Source organism: Antedon mediterranea, chromosome 11 (assembly GCF_964355755.1).
Source record: "Antedon mediterranea chromosome 11, ecAntMedi1.1, whole genome shotgun sequence".
NCBI lineage: Eukaryota > Metazoa > Echinodermata > Crinoidea > Comatulida > Antedonidae > Antedon > Antedon mediterranea.
Window position 1 is genome coordinate 14829235 of NC_092680.1, and position 27645 is coordinate 14856879.

The 27645-nt window shown below is 32.5% G+C and overlaps 2 protein-coding genes across 2 annotated transcripts in view; both read right to left on the bottom strand.

Moving 5' to 3' along the window:
- Positions 1–380: 380 nt before the first annotated feature.
- Positions 381–9486, bottom strand: LOC140062857 (uncharacterized). The gene is made up of 10 exons (XM_072109228.1): positions 9340–9486; positions 8006–8945; positions 7190–7302; positions 6236–6380; positions 4866–5483; positions 4477–4588; positions 4112–4244; positions 3662–3773; positions 2569–2678; positions 381–1995 (listed from the first exon to the last, which is right to left on the bottom strand). Exons 2-10 carry the CDS (start codon positions 8882–8884, stop codon positions 1896–1898), a joined length of 2322 nt encoding a protein of 773 aa, XP_071965329.1. The 5' UTR covers positions 8885–8945; positions 9340–9486; the 3' UTR covers positions 381–1895.
- A 4652-nt stretch (positions 9487–14138) lies between these two features.
- Positions 14139–27645, bottom strand: part of LOC140061939 (3'-5' RNA helicase YTHDC2-like) — a 28875-nt gene continuing 15368 nt past the window's right edge. Inside the window, exons 13-32 of the mRNA XM_072107948.1 lie at positions 27223–27349; positions 25802–25867; positions 25307–25482; positions 24777–24955; positions 24467–24547; positions 23912–23994; positions 23171–23396; positions 22152–22317; positions 21861–21967; positions 21172–21266; positions 20621–20797; positions 20179–20313; positions 19311–19542; positions 18916–19011; positions 17867–17963; positions 17568–17678; positions 16492–16784; positions 15965–16095; positions 15227–15311; positions 14139–14698 (exon numbers count right to left, since the gene is read on the bottom strand). Of these exons, the coding sequence (XP_071964049.1) occupies positions 14372–14698; positions 15227–15311; positions 15965–16095; positions 16492–16784; positions 17568–17678; positions 17867–17963; positions 18916–19011; positions 19311–19542; positions 20179–20313; positions 20621–20797; positions 21172–21266; positions 21861–21967; positions 22152–22317; positions 23171–23396; positions 23912–23994; positions 24467–24547; positions 24777–24955; positions 25307–25482; positions 25802–25867; positions 27223–27349 (2990 nt within the window). The 3' untranslated portion in view covers positions 14139–14371. The remainder of the gene's footprint in view (positions 14699–15226; positions 15312–15964; positions 16096–16491; positions 16785–17567; positions 17679–17866; positions 17964–18915; positions 19012–19310; positions 19543–20178; positions 20314–20620; positions 20798–21171; positions 21267–21860; positions 21968–22151; positions 22318–23170; positions 23397–23911; positions 23995–24466; positions 24548–24776; positions 24956–25306; positions 25483–25801; positions 25868–27222; positions 27350–27645) is intronic.

Genomic DNA, 27645 nt, shown 5'->3' on the forward strand with positions numbered 1-27645 from the left:
TAGATAGTGAAAGTGTACACTAAGACACAAAAAACACCATTCTTTGATGCCACATTTGACATGTGGTGGTGGCATACTCATACCACCATGGAGAAATGGTGGTTGGATTTGGATTCTTCTTATATTTTATGTTTAGCCCATAGAGGGCAGTAGGGTGATTGCCTCTCACTTTTAAAGAAATTGTCCTTTGAAACATTTATTGTCACACAACGAATCGAAAACATTATTTTGCTTTTTTGGTTAAAGTTAACATTGATTTTTGTCATTTTAAGCGAAATTTATAATGAATAATTTGTGTTTAAAGAGGTATTGTCCCTCCAAAAACATAAAAAATGAAGATTAATAATATCAGACTTTTATTAGACCATTTTGCAGTTTGCTTAAAAAGACAAAATAAACGGTTATTCATGTGAAAACAAAAAGTTGACTAGGATATATTTTGTTATAAATTTATTATTATCGCATTATTTTCTTACTCCCTTTTATGTGCAAGACAGTATATATATTATTATTATTACTGCCTTTCCACTGAAAAGTCTGCCGACATTTCCGCTTGGGCTGCTCCGTAAATCTCTTTTAATTACCAGTTTCTTCCAGTCTGATCTTTCATTGGCTAGTTCTTTAAGTTGTTTCATGTCTTTCTTGGTTTTCAATTGTCCGGGATACTTGATGTTTGTGTTTGTGCTTATAAAGGGTGAGTAGGTCGTTGCTTATAAAGGGTGAGTAGGTCGTTGCTGAGAGTTATTGGTAGGGTGGTTCTCGGTCTTCCTCGAAATTTTATATTGGTAGTGTTGCTGAAATAATAGCTTATTGCTGTGTTGACTGGTGTACATGGGTCTTGTCTAAGTATGTGACCTAATAGTCTCCATCTTGCGTCGACTATTTCTAATGAAATCGGTATTGTTCCTGTCCTTCTGTATAAATTCATGTTTGATATCCTGTCTGGGAACCTGATACCTATGATTTTGCGAAGTTGCTTTCTGTAAAATGTGTCGAGTTTATGTGCTTCTTCTTTTGCGAGTCCCCATGTTTCAGAGTTGTAGAGTAATATATACTTTTAACTAGTGAGTTGTACAGCTTGATACGTATTTTTAATTTGATTTTATCTTTTCGAAGCCACATCGAGTTTAGTTTGGTCATTGCTACACGCGCTAGCAAGACAGTATCAACATGAAATTTCCACTAACCAATTACTGAGCTCCTTGACGCAAAAACTTCTCCACAGTAGTTACAAATATCATCTTGATGTAAACTTTATATAGGATTAACAAACTATTTTAATCTTTAATATAGGATTACTTTATCTTTAATATTGTATCACTTTATCTGTAATATTGTATCACTTTATCTGTAATATTGTAATATTGTATCACTTTATCTGTTATATTGTATCACTTTATATTTAATATTGTATCACTTTATCTGTAATATTGTATCACTTTATCTGTAATATTGTATCACTTTATCTGTTATATTGTATCACTTTATATTTAATATTGTATCACTCTATCTGTAATATTGTATCACTTTATCTGTAATATTAGATCACTTTATCTGTAATATTGTATCACTTTATCTGTAATATTAGATCACTTTATCTGTAATATTGTATCACTTTATCTGTAATATTAGATCACTTAATCTGTAATATTGTATCACTTAATCTGTAATATTGTATCACTTTATCTTTAATATTGGATCACTTTACCTTTAATATTGGATCACTTTATCTGTAATATTGGATCACTTTACCTTTAATATTGGATCACTTAATCTGTGATATTGTATCACTTTATCTTTAATATAGGATCACTTTATTCTTTTAAGATTAACTATTATATCTTCCTTCATTTAATCAATAATTGTTCTTCTTGGTTACACTTTTAAGATTTTTGTTATTTTGACTTTGATTTTTTCAACTGCTGTCCTTCCTTCTTTTCTTTCTTTTTCTTAGATACTGTTTTATTCTTCCCGCTATATTTCTGCTTATCTCCTCTGAAAAATACAATATAATATATACATCATACTACAAAGGAAATTGAAAAGGAATCAGAGACAGATAGAAGAAAGATGAAAGAAGGATGATCATAAGGAAAAGGAAACCGCATCAATAGAGATTGGAAGATATATCTTCTGCATGTTTACGATAGTCTACTGAAGAAATTTGAAGCACTCGATCATCAACAACAAGACAACTGGTGCTACACAGTGTAATAAATTACCATTCCTAACAAATACAGTAGCATAGTGTCTACATGAACATTCTAGAATAAGAGTATTTTTAGATTTAAAAAACCATGTATTTTCAACCGCTCGGAAACATACGTAAGAAGAGTTCGTGACACACAGCATCTCTAAAATATTACAGACCAATCCAAACAGTAGTTTGAGAAAGTTGACCGCATGTCAACGAAACGTCACTAGGTATTTATACTCCTGTTCGTATTTTGGTTCAACAAATTACATTTTCCAGTTTTAGAAAAGAAATCTGATAAAATATTCATACTATTTTGTTGGTTTATTGAATCCTTAAAAATTAGTTATTTATTTTCTTTTCTTTTGTCTTACTTATTCATCTTTGTTTTATTTCTGCAGCCTAGGCCTCCTTCCCAATGACTACTCCAACCTTTAGTCAGGTTCATCCGGCATGCAATACAAGGCTGATCAGGTGAAAATGTCTGTAAGAAAGAAGAAACTGCCATTCTAAGGTTTTGAAAAAATCTTTTATTGGTGTTACTCTAATTTAATATGCGCTAATTTGATTAGCGCTGCATATTTCTGAATGTGTTAAATTCTGGTGATGAATATGGAGCCTGTCACTGCCGGAAATATAAGGAACTTGGAAGGCTAATTTATTGTGAATGTGACTAAATATATGAATGAATAAATCAACATTTGATTAAAAAATAATGTTTATAAATGAAAATAATGGAAGAAATTAAATAACCAAAAAAATGACTGTGGAAGTAAAGAGGAATAAATTAAAGGAAGTAGGCAGATGCCTGAGAAGACAACAATCTTGAGTTGGGCCAGCCTAAACAATTGACAGACAGCAGAATAATAAATCCAAAGAAATCAACAAGTGGCATGAACAGAGACAAGACTGGTTATAAAAAACCCTAACATAAAAAACAGAGACATCAGATCATAACATGACCAAGGAATTGTTAGACTGACTGAACAATTGTGTTCCTTTATGCTTATTGAAGTCCCATTCCTTACATAATGTAATAATAAATACTATAGTCCCATTTTGATAACTTTTTTTCATCTTTAAAAAGCTAAAAATGTGGAAAAATAAGTTGATTATAATAATTTAAGTGGCCTACTATAAATCCCAACATGCATTGTGCTTGGAATGGTATTTTCGTTTCGATCAATCAGTCAAAATACCAGTCAATTAATGCATCAACTAGTTAGGCCTATAGCTAAGCGTACAATGCTCGTTCTTTACTGCTGTTTACCAGCTAGGCCTACAAAACTAAGCCTAGATATTCACCGCAAGCGACTTAGGTAGTGCATTATTTCTCTCTTTTTATCATAAATTACTATAAAACGTACATTTAAGACAAGAAATGACCTGGTTTAATGTTTCTAAAGTAATATATATGCATTATTTCTACAAAAAGTTCACTACACTTTAAAAACTGAAAGAAATTACCTGTTCTTTTGCACAGAATCCACAAAGCATTCGGTTTGCATACGTAAATATATGGTCAGAATCATCATCGTGGCAACAGTCACACGGGTAGCATTTTCCACAACATGGGAACCTATAGCGAAACCAAAAGCACTACAACAATAATACCTAATTGATTTTAAACCAACTGAATTGTAAGACATAGTTCTTTATGAGCTTAGGACCTCCATGCTGTCAGCATATGACAACCCTGAGTCATAAGCTAACTACCCTATTTTTAGATAACACATACTGTAATTAGTAGACAATATTTATTTTATTGCAATCATATTATGTTCAATTAAATTTTGTTTCGAAATCTTCAAAAGAAAAAGATTACAATAGAGCATTTTAAGGATTTTTTCAGATTTGATGCATCGAAAACCGGTATGACTAAACCACTGGAATAATATTAGCAACAAAGTATTTTACCTTAACCACCTGAAACTTTTCTTATAATGTTGGCATGTACCATTTGATGGGAGGGGTTTACCCTCTTGAATTGCTGGGTCTTTGTGGGCTTTGACCACACTCTGTACTTTTACTGTGTGCAAGTTCTCAGTTGCTGTAAATAATTTATACATTTATTTATACTGAACTATAAATTATACAAAAATTTAATAATTAAACAATAAATAAGATATTGATTTAGATATAGATTGTAATATACAATAAGAAACTGAAATAGAAATATGTGAGTGAAAATAGTCATCTGCTTTCTGCTTGTGAAACCCCCAAACCCCTCAAATAAGACCACTGGAGTTCATGTTATTTATGGCTTATGCCGAGTTGCTTACCAATTGGATCTGATGCAAAGAGTCTTTGAATCCTTGTTGAGTCCACTCGGAGATTTTGTTTGTTGTGACACTGCGGACACCAATTACTTAAAGTCTGCCCATATTGAACACCCTAAAAATATAATAATTAAAAATCAAATTTGTTATGGATGATTTCTTTTCATTACATTGTATATGTGTTATGTTATACGTATATAACAAGCCATTTTGGACTTCATGGAGATTCCAGTCTGTATTTTTTTGTGTTGAAATTTAAAAAATAATGAACTTGTTCAAAGGTTTTTAAAAGTCTTTCTTATGTTGAGAAATTTCTTTATTTTGGCAAGGACTATGTGGTGAAATGAAATACTTTGTTTAATAATATTAATTAATTGGTAGAAAAAGCTAACCTTTATTTGTTTTTGATTATTACAACTTAAACAGCTTGCTTCAAATTCACAATCCATGACTAATACATCAAAAGGTACACATCCATTTAGATCAAGGTAACCAAGGATTGCGGAGAACTGATGCATGATCGCTGGTCGATAGGTCAACAAGAACTGATGCTGACATCGAGGACAGAATATCTGATTAGCTCTGCCTCCTGGAGTACTTATGTCGGTTCTGTGTTTACATCGCTCGCATTGGATGATAAGTGACAACGTCTTAACAGAAAGTGTTCCATATCCATCGCCTATTTCAAGCCCTTTAAAACGTAGTTCAGTACCTTTGCGTTGTGGGTCAATATTTTGATTTTGTTCGATACTTCGTTGGCGGTACTTTACCGTGTTACGCTCCTCTTCCTCCTCACTTTCATCGCTTTCCTCTTCTTCAGTCTCTCCCTCCTCACTATCATTTTCTTCAATATCATCTTCATCATTCTTGTCTTCCTCATCCACTGTCTCTTCTTTCTTGTCCTCTTTTACTTCGTTCAATACTGAACTAGATTCTTCAGTAGTTTCTACTTTCTCTTTATGTGGAATAAATTCAAACCCAGCTGCTTTAGCATCTAAACAACGTTTGTACTGTAAGAAAACAATTCATGAGCAGAGTTAAAAAAGATTGACAGACTTTATAAATTACATTCTCAATCTAGAAAACATTTATACTTATAGCTTAAAGTATAAAATGTGGCAGCTAAAGCCGATTTTCCACTAGGCGAATTTGTTCGCGCGAATCAAACGTTTCGAAGAGAAAAAAATTGCCTACTCTCTTTCCACTACATGAGCGAATAGCTGCGACGTTCATGTTCCTCGCGTGGTTGCTGAGCATTTCGATTCGCATGAGTGCTCATGAAAGCGTCATAGCTCATTTCCTGAGCTCTGATTGGTTGCGCAATATTTCGCTTCGCAAAAAGTAGAATTGTTTCTACTTTTTGAACTAGTAAATTTCGCTGCAGCAAAAAATCAAGGAACTAGAATTCGTCGCAGAAGGGAGTATGACAGACAGAAACTCGAATACGCATGCGCAGAGCATGACGCTTTCGATTCGCGCGAACAAATTCGTCTAGTGGAAAATCAGCTTAAGAGCACATCAACCTCTGTAAATGAAAAATGTAATTTTATGTGCTTTGATTACAGAATTGAGTTGTCTGTTAAACGCAAGTTATACTAAAGTGTTTGGTTCCCAGTAAAACGTAATAAGAACGTAAGCAAGTGAGTTGACCAACGACAAGAGACAGTTAATGCTCTATCATGTCCTGATTAATTACATTGAGCTTACGGTCTGTGTTGTATCCAGTAGGAACCAAGCTTTGAGAACACAATGAGATAATTACCTTCCTAGCACCCTCCGTGAAAAGATTTTCAAGACTCCTATCTAGCCACCTTAGAAAAGGCCTGAAGATCAATTCAATCTTCCCTCCAACTAGATTAGTTTGATGTTTGGCCAACACCCAATTTTGTGCTGCTTCATTAATGTGCCTATTACATAGAAAAAAATAAAGCTTCTAGTTAAAGAATCAGACTTGTTTTCAAATGTTTAAAATATATTGTACCCCTGAAAAATGATAATAAAAAATAATTGTATAAAAATCTTTTCCATTTTAATGTCACATAATAGCTATTCACTTTGACTAAAAATTGGATAACTGAAAAAACTGTAACTTAATGCAAAAAACTGTCAAATTGACTATTGACAAAACATAATGTAACCGCCGCAACAATTGTGTGCATTCAAACCTGGCGGCGTATACAGTCAACTCTCCCAATATTGAACACCTTTGGGCTGGCTGAATATGTCTGGTTTTCTGGAAAGTGTTTTTAGTGGTAAAAACAAATTTGGGACGTTTTGGGCCTCAAGAAAAGTCTGGTTTTGGGAAAGTTTCCTATTTTCAGAGAGTCTGGTATTTGGAGAGTTTACTGTACCTTGACTCGGTTCAACCCAGTGCACTTAAACCCAGTGCACTTAACTATGCGCTGCATTATGTTGTTCTTGCAAATTCTTTTGTGAAATCAAACTGATCTGATTTCCTGTATTCACTGTATAAGGTTGTTGCATTAATGTCAGTTTCCTCTTGCGATTACGAAGTATGACACTTGTGTCAATACATCGTTGCTTACAATTGATTATTTAGAAGATGAATGATTGCTGAATTTTGGTGGTGTGGAACACTTCAATATTAAAAACACACCCAGGATAGTTTATAATATAAACTAACCTTGGTTTATTTTTGAATTATTATCACATGGCAGGTCTGAAATAATTTGCAGACAATGACTTCTCCACTTACCTTTCAATTACATCTGGCAAAACTTGTTCTTCAGATACGTGTAAACTGAATGGTTCTCTTGGATAATCTTCAGGAAAGACCACATCAAAAATAAAATCTGTGATATCAAATGGCTGAAAATAACACAAGAATAAATTTAAATCTTATGAAAAGATGAACTAAATACAATTAATAAAATAAACATTATACCGTTTTCACACAAAAAGTAATAACTTTTAAGTTGTAATGTTAAATGTAATTATTCGTCCTCAAGCTTAACTACTCTTTTTGAAATAGTGTACCAAGCTCTTTAACGTGCACTAGATGTGCTTTACATCCCATTAGGACGAGACAATGAGAGTAAAGCATCTTGCTTAAGGATGCAATCAGTATGGTACAGATAGGCTTGAACCCATGCCTATCACATGCTAGGCAATTTTGTAGAAAATCTCACTTATGAGAGAAGGCCTGAGAGATGTCCAAAGATGTTTGTGCATGCATGTATTGCCCTGGTATTAAAGTGTCCAATCATAGTAAGTAAATAACGAGGAACTATATCTTTTCAAATAGATTTCTCAAAGTTTGTGTATGCGTATGTAAAAACGTGTTAACAAATCGGGAGATGAAACCTGGTTACAAGTTGTAACAATTTATGCAGATCTGTAAAAGAGTATTAGATTTAACTTTGACTGACCTCTGCATAATAATAGTATAATAATAATAATAATCATAAAAATAATTTAAATTACCATAGTCTAATTATTAAATCATAAAAAAATTTGTCAACATTTAAATCTGCGACACACACACACTAATAACAATAAGATGTCTTCTCACCCATTCAGGATCTGTAGGTGATGTTATGATTCTGTAAGTAACTGGTTTCCCTTCATCTTCAACTATTGTTAACTTCTCACCTTCTTGAAATATCACTTTTAATTGATTAATTTCAACATTTCTGAGTTTCTGTAAACTTTCAGGGGTTGCCTCAGTGATGTTAAGAGAAGACTGTGGCCTTTTGGTGACTTCCCGTTTTTCAGTCTTGACTGCGCCAGATGAAGCATGTTCCTTGATGTCTTTATCATCAATATCAGTTGGATCTTGTGGATGAAAAAATCGACATCTGTCAGCCATGTTGCAAGTGCCTTCTTTGTAAAAACGGCAGAGTTTCCTGCGTTGCTTCATCTTTTTACCGGAAGGCTCTGCATGGCTGTCCTCTTCCGCCTTGTTCTGCTCTTCAAGTCCATGGTACCCTTTGACCTCTTCATAAGAAACTTTCTTCTTTTCTGAATCTGCCCCAGACTGTTCTTGCTTCTTTTTTTTCTCATAAAATTTTCCGTGCAAAAACCGGCAGTGATCTCCAAACCGACAACGGCCAGTTTTCTTGAATTCATAACAATTCCCCTTCTTCTGTTTTTGTTTTTCATTATTTTTTGGATCCTGCTCTTCCTCAGGAATGTTGTTGATATTCTGCTTTGGGCTGTCTATTGGCACATTCTCAACTTCCTTTTGAGCGTGAGCAAATCGACAATCCTCACCAAACTTGCACTTCCCTGTTCTTCTAAAGAATGTGCATGGTTTCTTTGATATTTTTGTATCAACTTCAAGAGAAATACTGCTAGTAGGTCTAGTGGATGAAGGCTGTTTTGACTGGGCAGGTATATTACTTGCTTCGTTTCTCTGGTCTTGATTTTTCTGTTGGTTCCCTGATAGCATAATATTATGGTTAAGATGAAGAGTTAGGAAACTTGGTTGTTGAGTGAAAATTGTGTTCACCCTAAAGAAAATCAACAAACATAATAATTAATATATCTAATATTAATACTTATGAGAATCAAAATTTTTATTATTTTTAACAATGTCAATGAAACGTCATTGTCTTTAAAAAAACATCCAACAGCACGGGTGCACACGGGTCAGCTCAGGAAAACTCATGCTAGGCCTAAACAAAGTCTATATAGGCCAATGTAAGAAGGCTATAGCCTAGGTTTATGCCCTAGGCCTAGATAGGCATACTATTTCTAGGCCTACTAGGCTAGGCCTAGGACTTGCTAGCCTATCTACGCGGCCTGTGTTGTGTCCGATAACTAGCCCTCAATCCACCACAGAGGGTAAATCCCCAACCAACCAAGAGAAGATAATTTGGACTTTACGACACGTTCTGCACTTACCAAAAGAAACGACTTGTATTGAAGAACCAGAGATCCAGATGGTCTATCCCGATGTGTGTGTCTGCAACCAACAAAGTACGGTAATTTATACTCTCTTGTTTTGTTTCCCGTTGTTGTGCAATCTACCAGATAAAATACCACTAGTACTACCCTGGATGATGGACTTCGATAACAAAAGAGTGGTGGTGCAATACATTATACATACGTATATGAAGCGCCCAAAGTGACAATTGAAATTCTTTAGATTTGAATTACCGCATTCAGCTCAAGAGTATTATCACTTGACTTCGTAATATCCTTCTAAAACAATGTTTTAAAAGGAATACCGGGATAAGTATAATCATAAGAGGCTGACTTATTTCCAATGGTGTCCAGCAATGATTAACTAGGCCTAGGCTAAAGTATTTTATCACTTTTCACTGGTCTGGAAATCACATTCCGTTGATGCTTCCACTGATCATGATCAAGCCAGTCATTTTATATGAACCTAAAATAACATAATCAGCTTAAGCTTAATTACCCCAACTGTATACTATGCTTATTTATGTATGTTTATGAATGTGTGATGAATGGAAATAAGAAAAACAGAAAAGGTGGAGCCTTCAGAAGTACATTATTAACCTAGTTAAATTTGATTAAAAATTAGAATCACAATAATGTATACATGTATGAACATGCTGAATGTGTTAAATAAAAATCACAAAAACTACTAAAATTTCAAAGATTAATTTATTGTATCCATATATCTGTCAACAAGGTATCCAAAGATAAACACAGTAATGCTGAACAAGTTATTATAAACATCAGTTTGATTACAATTTACATGAATTATAAAATCAACATCTTCACATTTGATAACAAATACATTATTTTATTGCTCGTAACACTGATTAAATTTTAAAAACATTTTAACAATTTTAAACTTTAATAGAATTAACAACTTGAATTCTGTCAAATCTTTCACAATCACATCTGCATGCTGTTTTTAGTAAATTTTTCCAACTGTAAGGGTTCCCTGTAAGTTTAAATAAATATTATGCTTAGACATACCTTGAGTTATAACTGACCCAGTTTTAAAATTAAGGGCATACTTTTTAAAATCAATTACAGTGATTGTCCTTTAGTTAAATGTATAGATATTCTGTAATCCATTTCTAATAATTTTTATGTATCATCTAATTGATAAAATACTTTATAAATTATTTGATCAGTGACAAAAAGCTGCCATTTTTGGTGATTTAGGAGAAAGTTATATTACTACTTTAGAACACAGTTTCTGTAAATAATTGTCATTAACTTATGTGCTCAAATGTCAAGACATCAGGGCCAAAATATATAATAAAAATAATAAAGAATATTACATTTTATTTCAATACAACTTCAAATCAATTTTGTTTTAAATCAATTATTAAATAAATTATAATGCATGGGAACTAGTGGTGTCAGGGAAGAGATGCTCAAATAACTGCAAAATAAACAACATTTTTACCTCCTAACATTTTCATGTGATCTCACCACAACAATTGTTCCCACGCACGTGTATAAATTACTGCTTTATTTTTATTTTTGACAATTTGCTGTAAGTTTTTGAATATTACCTGATCATATTTTATAACTTAAGTTTCAATAAATACCGGATGAAATTGATTCATAATTAAATTGTTAGTATCATTAGTCTGTAAATCAATAAATACATTTTAAACATTAAAAAAACTTTCTTTCACAGTTTAAACCATACATATTCATTTATTAATATTTCTAATAAATTTGAGTCTTTCTGTGTTGTGTAAACAAACTAATCTTGCATAAATTTATTTTAATATTAAATTATTCTTATTGTTCGTATGATTGTTCTTTATTAATACATACAATCTTAATTTAATATGCACAAAATAATATAATATTTTAAGTAATCTCATATTTATCTTTTTATCATAATCCCGATTTCTTGCCAATTTCATCGTTTCTTGCTAATTTCACAAAATCAAATCTGTATGATTTCAATTTTCAAAATCATGCAACTAATTACTATCAATAAACAACAATAAATACTGGTTGCATTGGATAAGATTAAACAAATGCGTTTCCATTAATAGAAAAGTTTATAATTTATCTGGTAATCATAAATCAATACAAAAAATATTTGATTTCTCACAAAACAACTGAATGCTGTTAATAATTGATAAAAGAGCAAATAACTTTACAAAAAATATACAGTATAATTAATTTTCATTTGAATAAGATGTACTACAGTATATATAACATGTGAAATGAAATAAACTACCGTAATTAGAAGTACACAAAATAAAATATCTAATTTCGACAAACAATTTTGTTTATGAATACAATATAGCTTTATATCTAGAAATGCTAATACTTTCCTTCAAGTCATCAACATGAAACACATGCATATAAAAAGCATGTACTGTATCCATTCTTACTATCAATGTCTGACACTGATTAAACTATCAATGTCTGACACTGATTAAACTATCAATGTCTGACACTGATTAAAGTATCAATGTCTGACACTGGTTAAACTATCAATGTCTGACACTGGTTAAAGTATCAATGTCTGACACTGGTTAAACTATCAATGTCGAACACTGATTAAACTATCAATGTCTGACACTGATTAAACTACCAATGTCTGACACTGATTAAACTATCAATGTCTGACACTGATTAAAGTATCAATGTCTGACACTGATTAAACTACCAATGTCTGACACTGGTTAAAGTATCAATGTCTGACACTGATTAAACTATCAATGTCTGACAGATTAAACTATCAATGTCTGACACTGATTAAACTATCAATGTCTGACACTGGTTAAACTATCAATGTCTGACACTGATTAAAAGATCAATGTCTGACACTGATTAAACTATCAATGTCTGACACTGATTAAACTATCAATGTCTGACACTGAATAAACTATCAATGTCTGACACTGATTAAACTATCAATGTCTGACACTAATTACACTATCAATGTCTGACACTGATTAAACTATCAATGTCTGACACTGATTAAACTACCAATGTCTGACACTGAATAAACTATCAATGTCTGACACTGGTTAAAGTATCAATGTCTGACACTGATTAAAACAAATAGCATATATAAATGTACATTATGTAACATACAGTAACTAACATACAAACTGTATGCTATGTACAGTATGTGAATTGTATTGAAACAATCACAGAGAAGATGAAACAATATATGAACACGGGGAACCTTACAACAGCTTGTATTCACTTTCTAATTAAATAGAGCAAACTGTGTTTCTGAATTATTTTCACAAATGTTATAAGGGGTTAAAGGTTAACTCTCTAATTTGATTCATAATCAACTTGTGAATACAGTTTTATTCAAACCAGTTTGTTACTTTATTAATCATTTTATATACTTATAACATCTAAACAGAGTGTACAGTATATAACAGAAACAGCAGTGGGTCAAATCAACATGTAGTTGGCTTATGGCTAAAAGCATTTCATTTATATAGATAAACAATGGTTATTAATTTAGATTTTTTTAAATTTTTTAATGCGTGTAATTTTAAGACTCTATAAAATGACATTTATTTACATACTAAAACAATGTGTGTTGGTTACACGAGATAAAATTATGCACTTGTCAATTCTATGACCCACTATATGACCCCCAGGATAGATGCATCATCTGTCCGATGTGCGTCATACCTTATGCATACCATGTCACAAAATTCATTTACCTTTACATGAAAATGACACCCATTTTAAAATTAGTGACGGACCTTTTAGAGAACATGGACGCACCATGACTGTCCTTTTGTGGTAAAGTGACAGACATTGATGCACCATTGTTAATTAAACTGCCCCATAATTTATTTTGACCTCCATCTGCACATTTGTGATGTTTTTATGTTTATTGTATTTTTTTTTTTTAATGTGTGGAAAAAAACAATAAAACAAACAAACAAACGTACCATTTAGGTTTTTTGACACACCCCTGTGTCATTAATTATTTGTAAATGATGCACATCTCCCGGAGGTCATACAATCAACAAGTGCATTATACCCATTGGTGCATTTATATGTATAAACCTCTGAACAATCAGCTTATAAAATGGCATTAATATTTAACATTAGTAAAACAATTATTAGTTAGAATTTAAACGATCAGAAAAGGCACTTTGAATATTATTAAATTCTAATATTAACAACAATAGCGGGTTACTGTATTAAAAAATCACACAAAAACTTATAAGTACTTATAAGTACTATTCTTTGGCAAAAACAGATACCTTTTTTTTTACATTTTTTAACATTAAAGTACTGATAACAGAGTTGTGGAAGTGAAGTCAAAGCATACTTGGACATTTGACCATTATTTAAATTTAAGTGGCCACTAAAAAAGCAAGCACTAACTATCCTAGTTTGTGATGAATATAATGGCAATGTTATTACACTATCTTAAAGACACAAATTTGATTCGATAATGTAAGGAAATGTAATTTATGATAAACAGAAATCAACTCAATTATAAACCTACAATGGCAGAATGTGGTGACTGAATTTGATTTTGTACACATTTTTTGAAAAATGTTATATGAAAAAAAATATAATTAAGAATTATATTTAATTTATATTTCAAACCTAAAAGTTATATATTCTAAAAATAAATACGTAAATATTCACTAATAATATTAAAATTAAGAACAATATATTTTATTTATAACAGTTCATAAGGTATATAATTGCACTCTATCAAAGAAGGATTAAACTAAACTATTTTGTTTAAACTCATAAAGTATAAATCATTTAAAAAATATCATACAGAATGCCACTCTAAAACACATTTTGGCAAGAGATTCTGGCTTTGTACATTATTTACTTGTAAAAATGTTTAAGCCAAGCTTAATACAATTAATACCGCAGAAAGACTAAAAGCACCATGGACAAACATTGGTATTCAACTTTAAACACTATGAACCATCATATTGGAATTGTAGCATATTTCTTAAGTACTATTCAATTACGACTAGTAGTCATTACTTGCCCCATAACTAGAAGGATAAAATGGTGTCAAGCTGCTGTAATCTCCTCTACCTTGGGAAGAACGCCCTCTATTAGGTGAACCATGACCTTGATGATATTGTTGTCTCCCTTGGCCTCGTTTACTACCTGGACTCACTTTGTTCTGCTGCCAATGTGGCCTAAAATTTCTTCTATCTGGACTGGTAATGCATTGACCGGGGAAAACAGATGTTTTTAAAGTGAGTATGGATGCCTCCTCTTCTGCTCCTTGACATGTTGGTACATTAACCCATGTCTTTAGTAAGTTCTCTCCAACACTTGGCTCAATTTCCTTAACATAAAAAAACATATTTTGTATATCAACATAATCAAATATAATATATTTTCCACCATAAATAGTTATTCGCTTCTTGGTGGATAACTCCTTGTGATTGTATGAGATCATCAACTTTTTTTTTTTCTGTATTATTCTTTTTTTCCACCCTATTTTTGTGCATCTTGTTTCCCTAAAACGTGTAAACATAACATTTCATAACTTTGTCAACATTTACATGAAGTTGTGCGAGATTTTATGAATTTCAATGATTGATCATAGATTAAAAACCAAAAGTAATTTTGTATTAACACTTACTGAAATTTAATTCATATCAAGGGACTAAAAATGGCATGTTTCACACAAAGTTACACGCGCACCAACTCTTCAAAGTTCAAATCTAGTTTGTATTTGAATATGGTATTGATGTAATGGCACAATGTCTACATATTATTAGTAAACTATAGTAATACTATAATATGACAGTGAATTATACTGAGCAGAATATTCTATACACCATTGCACATGATACAGAAGTCTACTTACCTGGCCATCTCTACTGACTTGTACTTTCTTATTTTCATTCCATGGATTCACAAAGTGCTGAGTTATTTTGTAAGGCATATTTGATCTGACAAAAACAAAATTAATTTAGTAGATATCTTTTAGAAATAACTAACAAATTCAAACACATACATTTGTTAAACAACACAACAATGATATTTTAAACCTACTAGTGTATTCCGTTTTTAGAAGTATTTAATATATTGTTTTAGAATGTCAAGAGAAATTTGATGCTCGAAAGTACACTGTTTTTTTTATAGTGAGCAGGTAAACTCCAGCCTGCCTGGACTAATAACTATATGAGATAATAACAACTTTTAATCTGTATTGAAATATAATTTAAATAATTTTTATAAAGAAGATGTTAGTTATGTTATTATACTGTAATTTTTTATCCTAAATTATATAATTATATATTCTAGGTTATTTTATTTTTTTAGTAATGTGTTTTGTTGTGGGTCCCTACGAGACAAGTTTTTAACTTCTAGAAGAGATCCATGATAATAATGACTACCAATTACTGCTTTATCTATGTTCACTTTAATATCTTTTTTCTATTTTGTATATATTCATTCATTATTATCTAAATAAATATTATCTGAATTATCTGAATATAGTACATAAGCAAGTCTGCTGCTTCTAGCTTTATGGTTGTCATGTTTGTTTATAAATATGACACCCTTTACTTTATACTACAATTACAAAATGCTCGCTAGTTACCTTTTGATCCATTTAACCTTTAAAGAGCTACCACCTCTTGGGTTTGTACTCGTATCTGAAATCATCCTCGCATAGCCCTGGAAATTCCCAGAGTTATGGGACAGGAAAACTAAGTAAACTGAGTTGCATGACTACAAAAAAGAATGTAATGTTTCATGTTAATAGCCATGGATAATTTGGGAGATAAGAAAAGTAAACATGATTGAAAATGGAAACCATTTTAGAAAGAGAGAGAGTAATATGGCATAATAGTGACGATATTGGACTAGTGTGTGAGAGTTATGGGTCATTTTTTGCAGCTAGTAATCAGTAGTCCAGTTGGGTCTTGACCTTACCAGGTACACGTTTGTACACCTGAGTGGAGAGAGGCAAACGTAAGTAAAATATCTTGCCAAAAGATACAAGCAATGCAACAAGCAATGTGACAAGCATTGGATTCGAACCCATCCAACCTCACAATCAGTAATCAAACGTCCAACACACTGCGCCACATGCACTTACTTAATGAAATAAATTGTAATACTTACAGAATAAGCTGCACTTAATTTCCTTTCATTAGCACCAGTTACAGTCCATTCACCATCATCAACAGAAGCATCAAAGAATTTATCATGGGGTGCTTTCATTACAAAGTACTTGGCAGGGCCCTCAGTGTCTGCTTGTTTTGGAGAATCAGCAACCTGTTCTCGTCTTGTGAAAGGTGTTTGACCCGCTGTTGGGGAACTCATTCCTGTTACACCTCGAGAACCGTTGTGATAGTTGGAGGAATCTGTATGTGAAAACTTAGGCGAGGTCCATCGCCCACCATCATTCTTTGGTCCTTTAAAAAAATATAAATATAAATTATTAAAAGACTCTAAAACAAATTACTCAATTAAATGGAAAATTATAAAGAAATGCAAACCTTACTCAAATATTAACAAAAGATGTAATTTATGTATATATGAAAAGTATGTTATTATATGTCAACCAGAGCTATGCTCACTGAACCGTAAGAACGAGTTAGTCTCTACTTGTAGACATAGGAAAAAATTCTTACTAAATTGCAGATCCAAACAGTTTATCTAAAACAATAGGCTATTGTATACGACTTCCCGATGACTCACTTCTATTAAGCACTATGAGACAACTGTGTCACTTATGTTTTATATTTCACCTGAAGAGTGCGGCCAGCTACATGCTGGTCGTACGAAACAAATTTGTAGTGATTAAAACAATGAAGTAACCAAGTTTTCTGCTGTTATTTTATTTATTTATGCTCTACCTTGGTATTGAGCACTCTATCCAAACGGTCTGAAAATCTCAACTTAAATATAAATTATATGTTTTCTCAATGCAAATAAAAACATTACAGTTTACTGTTTGCTGTTGCATTTTACTTCAGAAAAATTATATATTAAAATGTTAACATTAGAAAAATATACATAAATAATAATACCTTCAAAATACTTTTAAAACATTCATATAGTAAGTAATTAATACCATTGAGATATCTATTTTGTCACTTGCTGGCAGATTTTTAAATTTCTCTTTCAGATAAATGAAAAAAAAAATTATATGTAAAAGCACTTTATGCAATGGGTTAAGAACTAAAATGCCTTACTGAAGTCACGTCGATGATCTCTAGGTGGTGTCATGCTTTTCTGGCCATGGTCTTGGGATCCAAAACGGCTGTTAATGTTTCTTGCTGGTGGACTGTTCATAGTATCGGCAGCTAAATAACATAGCACAGGTAAAAATGAGTATTTCTTAACATCTTTAGAAGTTTCTAAAATTGTCCACTTTTCCAAATACAATTAATCAGCAATCAAACTGATTTTTTAGGCCTTTGCATACAAACATACTATACACGAAAAAACAACATAAGAAAGACAATATAACATGATGGCACGCACTACCCACCCATTGGTTTAGGTCTTTGTCCTATTCCAACTGGTTGCTGTAAGGCAGACATCTGCTCTTCATTGCTTAAAACTTGAATAACCGATCTTAGGACAGCCTGAGAAAAAATAATTTAAGTAAACAACTACCACAAAAACATTTTGCAAATAGCTACCCATTGTGTGAAAACATACAGACATATTGTGTGAAAACATTCTGCAAGTAGCTACCCATTGTGTGAAAACAATCTGCAAATAGCTACTTATTGTGTGAAAACATTCTGCAAATAGCTACCCATTGTGTGAAAACATTCTGTAAATAGCTACCCATTGTGTGAAAACATTCTGCAAATAGCTACCCATTGTGTGAAAACATTCTGCAAATAGCTACCCATTGTGTGAAAACATTCTGCAAATAGCTACCCATTGTGTGAAAACATTCTGCAAATAGCTACCCATTGTGTGAAAACATTCTGCAAATAGCTACCCATTGTGTGAAAACATTCTGCAAATAGCTACCCATTGTGTGAAAACATTCTGCAAATAGCTACCCATTGTGTGAAAACATTCTGCAAATAGCTACCCATTGTGTGAAAACATTCTGCAAATAGCTACCCATTGTGTGAAAACATTCTGCAAATAGCTACCCATTGAAAACATTCTGTAAATAGCTACCCATTGTGTGAAAACATTCTGCAAATAGCTACCAATTGTGTGAAAACATTCTGCAAATAGCTACCCATTGTGTGAAAACATTCTGCAAATAGTTACCCATTGTGTGAAAACATTCTGCAAATAGCTACCCATTGTGTGAAAACATTAGCTACTCATTGTGTGAAAACATACAATTGCAACAGTAAACTCAGTCTACACTAATTTGACAAAAAAAAGTGTGACCAAATATGGTAATGAAATGACATCATCGTGTCAATATATTGGCACATTACAGTACACATAGAGAAAATTAGTAGTGATCCCTTCAAAATTATATTTAGAGACCTTACTGCAAAAAGTCTATTTAGTTTCAAATAAAAGAAAACAATAAATAACAAGAACAAAATAATGTAATACCTCATCTGCCTGTGACCATGGTTTGGCTGGTGCTCTCATTCGACGGATAAATAAAGAATGCCACTTTTGCCTTAATTGAAATGTAAGACTAGCAACCTATAGAGAGAAAAAAAATGTTTTTCATTCAAACACAACTAAAACAAACTTTATAGATATAAATCAATGAAAATATATAAGTACAAACACATATACCAACAAACATTCTGACTCTTAAAGATGCCAATGGGTGAAATGTAGGGAATCAGACGATCACCGCAATGTAGTCGATCAATCTACACATTCATGAATCATTTTGTATATTTATGGATGCGCTTATACCTCAGGGTGCACTTACACTCCAGTCAGTTAAGATTTAAGTATGTATTTTGAAATCAAATTTGTATAAAATGACTAACCTCTGGATCAGCATTGAGTGAAATCCAGTTGTCCATCTTGATATGTGATTTAGTGATGTCTTCAGGCTCCTCTTCTCCTTCACTGCTACTCAGATTGCCACCACTTGGCTGCATACTGTTCATCTTGGCTTGCACAAATGCATCATGTGGGAGACGTGCAGGCCCAGCAAATAAAGCAATTGTGATGGGTGTTATTAGTGATAGACATCGTACACTTGTCAGGTGGTGAACGCTAAAATGACAAAATATTGGTTAATACCTTTATAGATTGGGATCTCTCAGAATATTAGGACCCATTTTGTAGAATTTGCTAGAGAATGAAAAATCCCTTTTAGGTAATTTGCTTTTCTTTTTAGTAATTCATAATGCTATAATTATATACGTTTTGCATGTTTAAGATTTAGCAACATCTTTTTGCCATTTAGATAGTAGGCACCAGTGTTATTTACATTTGTTATTCATATTAGTTAGTTACAACTTAAACTGTAAAGCATCTTTGGGATGTAGAGAGTAAACCATGATACCATTGTTATTCATTTTTTTTTGTTCTACATGAACATAAATTAGTTTTGGCAGATTCTAGGTCCAGGCGATGGTCATCAACACAATATGTTGTAGGTTGTAGGTTGCCGCAAATCAAAACACTCATGTGGGTACAGGTCAGCTAAATATTTGAGAGGATTTATCAAACTTTATATGTGACAAGAAATGTGATGTGCTCATATATGGAAATGTTGATGTCATATCACTACCATATTTGGACATATCACTACAATATTTGGGCACATCACAGTTTTTTTAAAACTAGTTTGGATAGTGTAGACAGAGCTTAAGGAGTCTGTACAGAAGAATTCCCAATAGGTCTTACCGAGTCAATTCCTCGTACATAAGCCAGTCTGTTGGCAAAGAGCGCACGACATCTTTATCTTGGGCAGCACGATTTTTGGCACCAGTAGGATCCACAAGAGTACATGATGGATGAAATCGAACATTTGATTCTCTCCTAAATATTTCAAAAATAATATTTTTAACTATCAATTTGGATAGAGCACATTATAGGTACCCTTATATCAGTCAGTTAGAATTTGTTCATTTAAGAAAAGCACATAAATGCTGATATAATATGAAAATGGTAACATGCGTATGTATGTAAAAAATATACTGATAAAACTTCCATATCATGTTTATATTTTAAACATTTCTATGAGTCAAATCAATATTTGAATTATGTACAATATTTTAATGTAATATTACAGACAGTTCAAAGGTCAAAACTGACCAAACTGTTAAAGTAAAACAAATGGACTCACTGAGTTGTCATGACCATCTTTTCTCTATCAATTCTAATGATGTTGGGGTACATGCCAGCACACATTGATGACTTCACCACAGCCCAGTTCTCAGAGTTAGAATTCAGATCTCGGATATCTCCCGGACCTCTTGCTCTTACAAACCCAGATGCTCGCAACTGGCCTAAAAGTTGTGTTCTGAAATGAATTTTATTAATAATTATCAGCAAAATGAAGGGCGGCTCTAAGCGCTGAACAATCAACAGAAAGCAAAATATTAATGATGAAAGTGCTAATTAAAAAGATGGGATTTGAGGAGTTGTTGTAGTTGAATGTGGCGAGTGATTTAGCATTCTTGATTGAGTTTGAAAGGAATTCCCAAAGAACAGCAGTTGACCAGGAAAAGGCACATTGTCCATAATATTTCTTTGAAGGCCGTGTAGGTAAGTCTGAGTAAAACCTCTAATGATTTTTTTATTCACAGAACCCAAAATCTCTCTAAAAGACCTTTTTTCATTTAATAAGTAATAATAATGTGTTTTATAAATTCCAATCAACCAGTTTATATTTACCTCATTCCAACTATCATATCCATTGTAGCTTGTGACAAAAAGTTTCTTTCACAAAACTGTTTATCCCAACCATCACTTTTGGCTCGCTGCCATGCCTAATATGTAAAATAATAAACTATTAACATATTTATACAAGTTAATGAATATTAGGAATAATTTATTATTCTGCAGAAAAGTTAGGTTCAGTTTGGTCTTTTTGTCCTTTTCTTGTCCTATTACATGTCATTCAGTTGCACTAGGATTTTACTTATTACAGTAGAACCTTCATTTTACGTACGGTACGGAACTGAAAGATGTACACAGGTTGACCTTAAATTGACCCCAAGTAGCTAAAAAGGTTGCTGTGTTTGCCTACTTTACTTACAGTCTGCAGCTGTCACTAGCTAGGCCTAGCCTACTAGAAAAGGACATTTTAAATAATGTGTTTAAGTTTAAATAATGTGTTATAAATAAAAAAATAACTTGTATTTTTAATCAATAAAAATAGTAGAGGGAATGCATGTGTTTCACTTGTCTCTCACAGCCATGTAGCTTTGTGGTTTGTTGTTGTTAAATTGCGCACTCAATGTAAGAAAATAACACTAGTTATGTACTACATTACTAAAAATGATGACGTCATATTTTGCGTACGTAAAATCAGGGTCCATAAAACAAAGGTTCAACTGTACTAATTGATTCTGTTAACTAACCTGGAACACCCTTAAATAACTCATGTGATCACTAAATGTGTTTGCCGCATATTTCTTCCTCACATTTTGGGCAGCACGCTTGTTGGACGGATCCATAGGTAAGATAACTGAAAAACAAATAACAGAACCAACGGTTGGTAATTATTATGAACTATTATAACACACATGATTTAATTACGCATTACGTGTAATTTGGATAAGATATGTCAACAGATTATTGCACAATAGATTCTCACAATAATTAATCATGTATGATGTGAATAGAAATTTAAAAAAAGATGTCAAACTTACATGGATCTCTGTAGGCCAAAGAACAGACAATTGTTAGGATAGGATCCAGACACTTGAAGACAATTGAATAAAGTACCATCTTGCCCAGTGTGGGCTCAATGGGAAGGTCAGCAAGGTGATGTCCAAGCTCTGTTAGGTCTTCCCAGTTGTCCATTGCATCAACATCCTAATAAATTTTAAGAGAAAATGGCACTTTAAACAATTTTATTAAAAAAAATTATTTTTATTTTGGGAAACAAAATCGTTTTTTACTTAATTATGTAAATTAATTTATTTTGATGGTATCAATGAAAAAATAGTTTGTTTTTTTTTAGAATATTTTGTTCACCTTCATCAGTCATAAAGTGTAACTGATTATGCATACTATTGTTGGTTTAAAAAAAGACATAAATTCTGTATTTTAAAATAAAGGAAACTTGGATTAGGTCCTCTACGGATCCACAGCAGCCAAAGTGGAGCATGTATACAACATGTCCGTCTGCATAATTTTAAAAAATGGTTTCGTCCATAAATTTCAGACATTCGTATACAAGTTGAAATTGTCAACGCCCACAACAGCATAATGAGTTATATTACTGAATATGTAGTGAGAGGCAGAAATAAAAAAAAAAACGCAGGTACACAAGTATACAAGTTGAAATTGTCAACGCCCACAACAGCATATTGAGTTATATTACCGAATATGTAGTGAGAGGCAGAAATAAAAAAAAAACGCAGGTACACAAGTATACAAGTTGAAATTGTCAACGCCCACAACAGCATATTGAGTTATATTACCGAATATGTAGTGAGAGGCAGAAATAAAAAAAAAAAACGCAGGTACACAAGTATACAAGTTGAAATTGTCAGTACCCACAACATCATATTGAGTTATATTACTATGTAGTGACCGACAGAAATAAAAAAAAAAACGCAAGTACACAAAAGCAGGAATAGACTGGATTTCATTTTTTATAAAGAAGCAGTAACATTACAAGAACTGAATGTCAGTAATAATATATTGTTGAAATATACTATACCTTTAACAGCTGAATAGAATTCTTGATTGTAAGAAAGTTAGGTGGTTCAGGTGCTTTACTAAGGAAGTCCGCTATTGGTGTGTTTACAGGAGCCAGCATCTTACTGTGCAGACACAGCTCGTGTAGTGGTACACGCAACAGTTCAGGAGTCTGGAACTCTTGTAAGCTCTTAAAACGTACTCGACTTAGGAGGTGAAAGCACATACCAGGCCTGCAACGACCAGCTCTGTAGGTAAAGTATCAAATGGAGTTATGATTCGGCAATGTTTCTGTAAGACAAGATTCATTTCTACAAATCTGTACAGTTTTGTTACATTTATTAATGTGCAGTAATGTAAGTTGACAGTTAAAACACTTATAAAGTTTACATCTTATTTTAAGCTAATTAAATACACAAGTTCACACGACACTAAACATTCTATTGACTTTTAATACACTTTTTTAACTCTTTCAATTTTTAATTATTCAATGTTTATAAAATATCATGAATTAATTTAATTATCATTAGCACAAGAGAAACTATTTACACAGAAATCATATCATGATCTATAATTATGTTAAATCAATGCTGATAGGTTGGTTCTATCTTTATTGACCCCTCATTAGCATAATATATCCTTTCATGATTTCTTTGTCAACGGTTTCTCTTTATTTATATTCAAGATAAAAGATCACAATAATTAAATCACCCTTATACAATACAATGTTTATATGTATGAGAGTTATTAGTGCAAGTCTTACCTTCCCTTTCGTTGAATGGCGCTTGATCTTGAAATCCAATTGCTTTTTAAAGCTGACACAGATGTAAGTGAATCAAAACATTTCTATACAGAGAAAATATTAAGAACTTAACATTACAGTTCAATGTTTGTAGAGAAAATGGAAAGTACAGGATGTGTAACTTTATATGCTTCTTTTCTTTATGTTATGTTTTCACTTGTCACGTCTTAGTTAATCATGTTGGGTGGAGGATACAAATGCTATATAAATTTCATAAATTCCATTTAGTATTATTTTTGTTGTGGAAGATTGAATCAAATTGTATTTAAACTACTGTATAACTAAATTTACAACAATAATTAATTAATTGTACTGGCAGTACTGGGATGAAATAAAGTATCAGAATCGTATCACTATTGACATTATGTTGAGAAACAAGAGTGGTTCCAGTGGGGTGGCCAGGGTTTCCAGTCTGGGAACGTTTTGCACATTCTCCAGCGTTATGCAGCAGAAACAGGCCCTAAGTGATATAATAACTGAAGAAGAGTTATTTAAACATTAATTTTTTTTTTTTACCTCTTTGACTTTTCCTGAATCAATAACGAACACAACATCACTGATGGTCACACTTGTTTCGGCAATGTTTGTGGAAAGAATCTGAATACAAATTTCCATTATATTTTAGTTTACAATAAAATATTATATTATATTATCTTCTGTATATATACCTCCAAATTGATATGGGATAGCCTAAACATGTAAATGTCTTATGGAATTACTTGTTGGAAAGAGTTCAATGATTTCCAAGTTGATACATTTCGGACTTTCATCATAGACCACAAATGTTAAGATTGCAGACAGAGTGTTTGTTTAATATTGAACTTACTATTTTCCTGATTCCATGTGGTGCAATTCTAAACACTTTCTTCTGATCATTACTCTGCATGTTAGAGTGCAGAGTGTAAATGTAGAACCTGTCTGTATTGCCAAATGTTGAATCAGACAAAAGCCGGTCTCTTAGACTGACAATGTCGGTGTAACCCGGTAAGAATACCAGAATTGAACCTACAGATGAACAATATTGAAAATACAAATGAATATTTAATAAACATGTTAAGCTCTGTCTACACCTCAAACTGTGTGATGTGCCCAAATATAGTAGTGATGTGACATCATCGTGTCCATATATGGGCAAATCACATTTTTTGACACATAAAGCTTGATATAGACAAAGCAATTTGTAGGATTCTCATGGTACCAAGGTTTGAAATCCTTCTGTCTAAAAGTGTCCACAACAATTTATCATGGGAAAAAAAAACTAATTATGTTAAAGACAATGTCCTGCCTGGTTTTAAACATTATAATTTAATCTTTCCTTAAAAAACAATTACTTTTCACCAGATGATTGGAACCTACCTTCCTGGGAATTCCTAACAATATATTGTAGTAGACTGATTATGAGATCAACATCGACTTTATTATCATCAAAGCTATGGTGATATGCCTCTAATAGTTCTTTATCCTCTAGGCTTATGTCGTTACTTTGCTTCACCAGATCAACACCTGTGTTACATGAACTCTGTATTGCAGCACTGTAACAAAGAAAATCAAAAGTATATTTTGGTATTTTGATGATGAAGATAACAGTGAAGCTATATAAAATGTAAATAGGGAATTAAATTAAATTAGCTGTACTAAGCCTCGGCAATATGTAGTAGGGTGGTCAGTTCCTTTCCATGCTGCCTTATCCTTCCTAGTATTTTCAACCTGGTACTCATTTACAGACTGGATAAATTAAATCAAAATCATGCCTGGCTACAAAAAAATTGCTACCACACAGTTCACAATTCCAATATATTGTTTTATTTATCAAACAACAGTATATAATTATTATTGTTATATTTTACTCACATATGTGCTTCAATAATATCAACTGCTTCAGGTTGATTCATTTTCTTTGCCCAGTCCATAGCAGTCCTAAAAATAATCAGTAAAACAATTCAATGAAATAGTATACACAATAGCACTCAATTTTCACGAATACGAAACTTTAATTACCGGTTTTTGTTTTACAACATATCTACTTATTATTTAAGTTATTCATCGTAAATCACTGACGAATGCTAGGCTGAGAAGCTAGCCATTAAAAAAGGCAGTGATTCATCGTAAATCACTGACGAATGCTAGGCTGAGAAACTAGCCATTAAAAAAGGCAGTTATTCATCGTAAATCACTGACGAATGCTAGGCTGAGAAGCTAGCCATTAAAAAAGGCAGTTATTCATCGTAAATCACTGACGAATGCTAGGCTGAGAAGCTAGCCATTAAAAAAGGCAGTGCTCCAACTTTAGACAAAGTTATGGACACGTTGACTTCCCAATGCGCTCAGTCAACAATGTTGCGTGGCAAAAATTCTAAAAACATTTACAGAAAGCTGAACATATTAGAGTGTTAATTTTCACCATTAAATATTACTTTTTTGTTAGATAGGACTAATTTCAAATGACATGTGATGCTTAAGCCTGGTTTTCATAAAATCGCTACACCGTCGCTACAGCGTTTTCATTAAAATCGCTACCCGTGAGATGTCGCCGACGCAATCGGAAAGGCTCCCCGATTCATCGCAGTCAAATCGGCAAAGTTCAACCATGCTCAACTTTGCCGATTTTGTTGGCGATCAATCGTATACGCGTACCAAAGAATATTTAGCGCTCGCGAACTAGATCCCCAATAAATTCTAGCGTTTCCATAGAATCGCTACGCTCTGTCGTTTAGCGATTTTTTATGGAAACCAGGCTTTAATTGACAAATCAAATTGAATGAATACAATCAGGTGTGTTATAATCATAAATAATTTTAAAGTCATTATTAAAACTTAAAGAATATTTTAATAATGAACAGCTTGGAATTTCAGTTTAATTAAGTTATTTTAAATATTGTTTTTTTGATGTTATCTTGTCTTGTATGTATTTTCTTGTTTTTTTATTTTTACTGAATCATACTTAATGATAATTGTACTAGGCCCAACCACTCACTTTTCAGTCATTACGGATTTGACCCCATTGGAAATAAGTTTACTTTTTGTCAACTTAATGGGTTATTCAGGTATTCTTTTTATACATTGTATATTTTAACTTTTATGTATGAATATCGAATAAAATCAATCAATCAATCAATACAATTTCTACATTGACGGTAGAAAGTAAAACAATTTTATAATAAAAAATACACACACTTACATGTCATTTGATGCTCTGATATTAACATATAAAATACACACACTTACATGTCATTTGATGCTCTGATATTAACATATAAAATACACAAACTTACATGTCATTTGATGCTCTGATATTAACATTAGCTCCAAGATTGAGCAAACGTTCAACAGCATCACAATAACCACGCCCAGCTGCTACCATCAAAGGAGTAGCACTGGTTCCAGAATGGGAGTAATCAACTATAATAATAGGAATAGTATAGTATTTTATTTTCAACTAGATGTGTATGATAGATAACCATACGTTAGGGTATTGAAAAACCAGAAACTTTTGCAAATTTCACGAGTGATTGAAATTCGTGAAAGTTCCGCAAATAATGATTTAGTACGCAAAATACAATAGGCCTACTACAAGCACTTTCTGGTACATGCAAGCCTATCTGATAGCAATAGCAGTTTTGTTTGCTTTCATTGTGTACTACTGTCGATGAAGTCATCGGACGGTGCATTCTATTTTTAAAAATTACTGCTTCTAC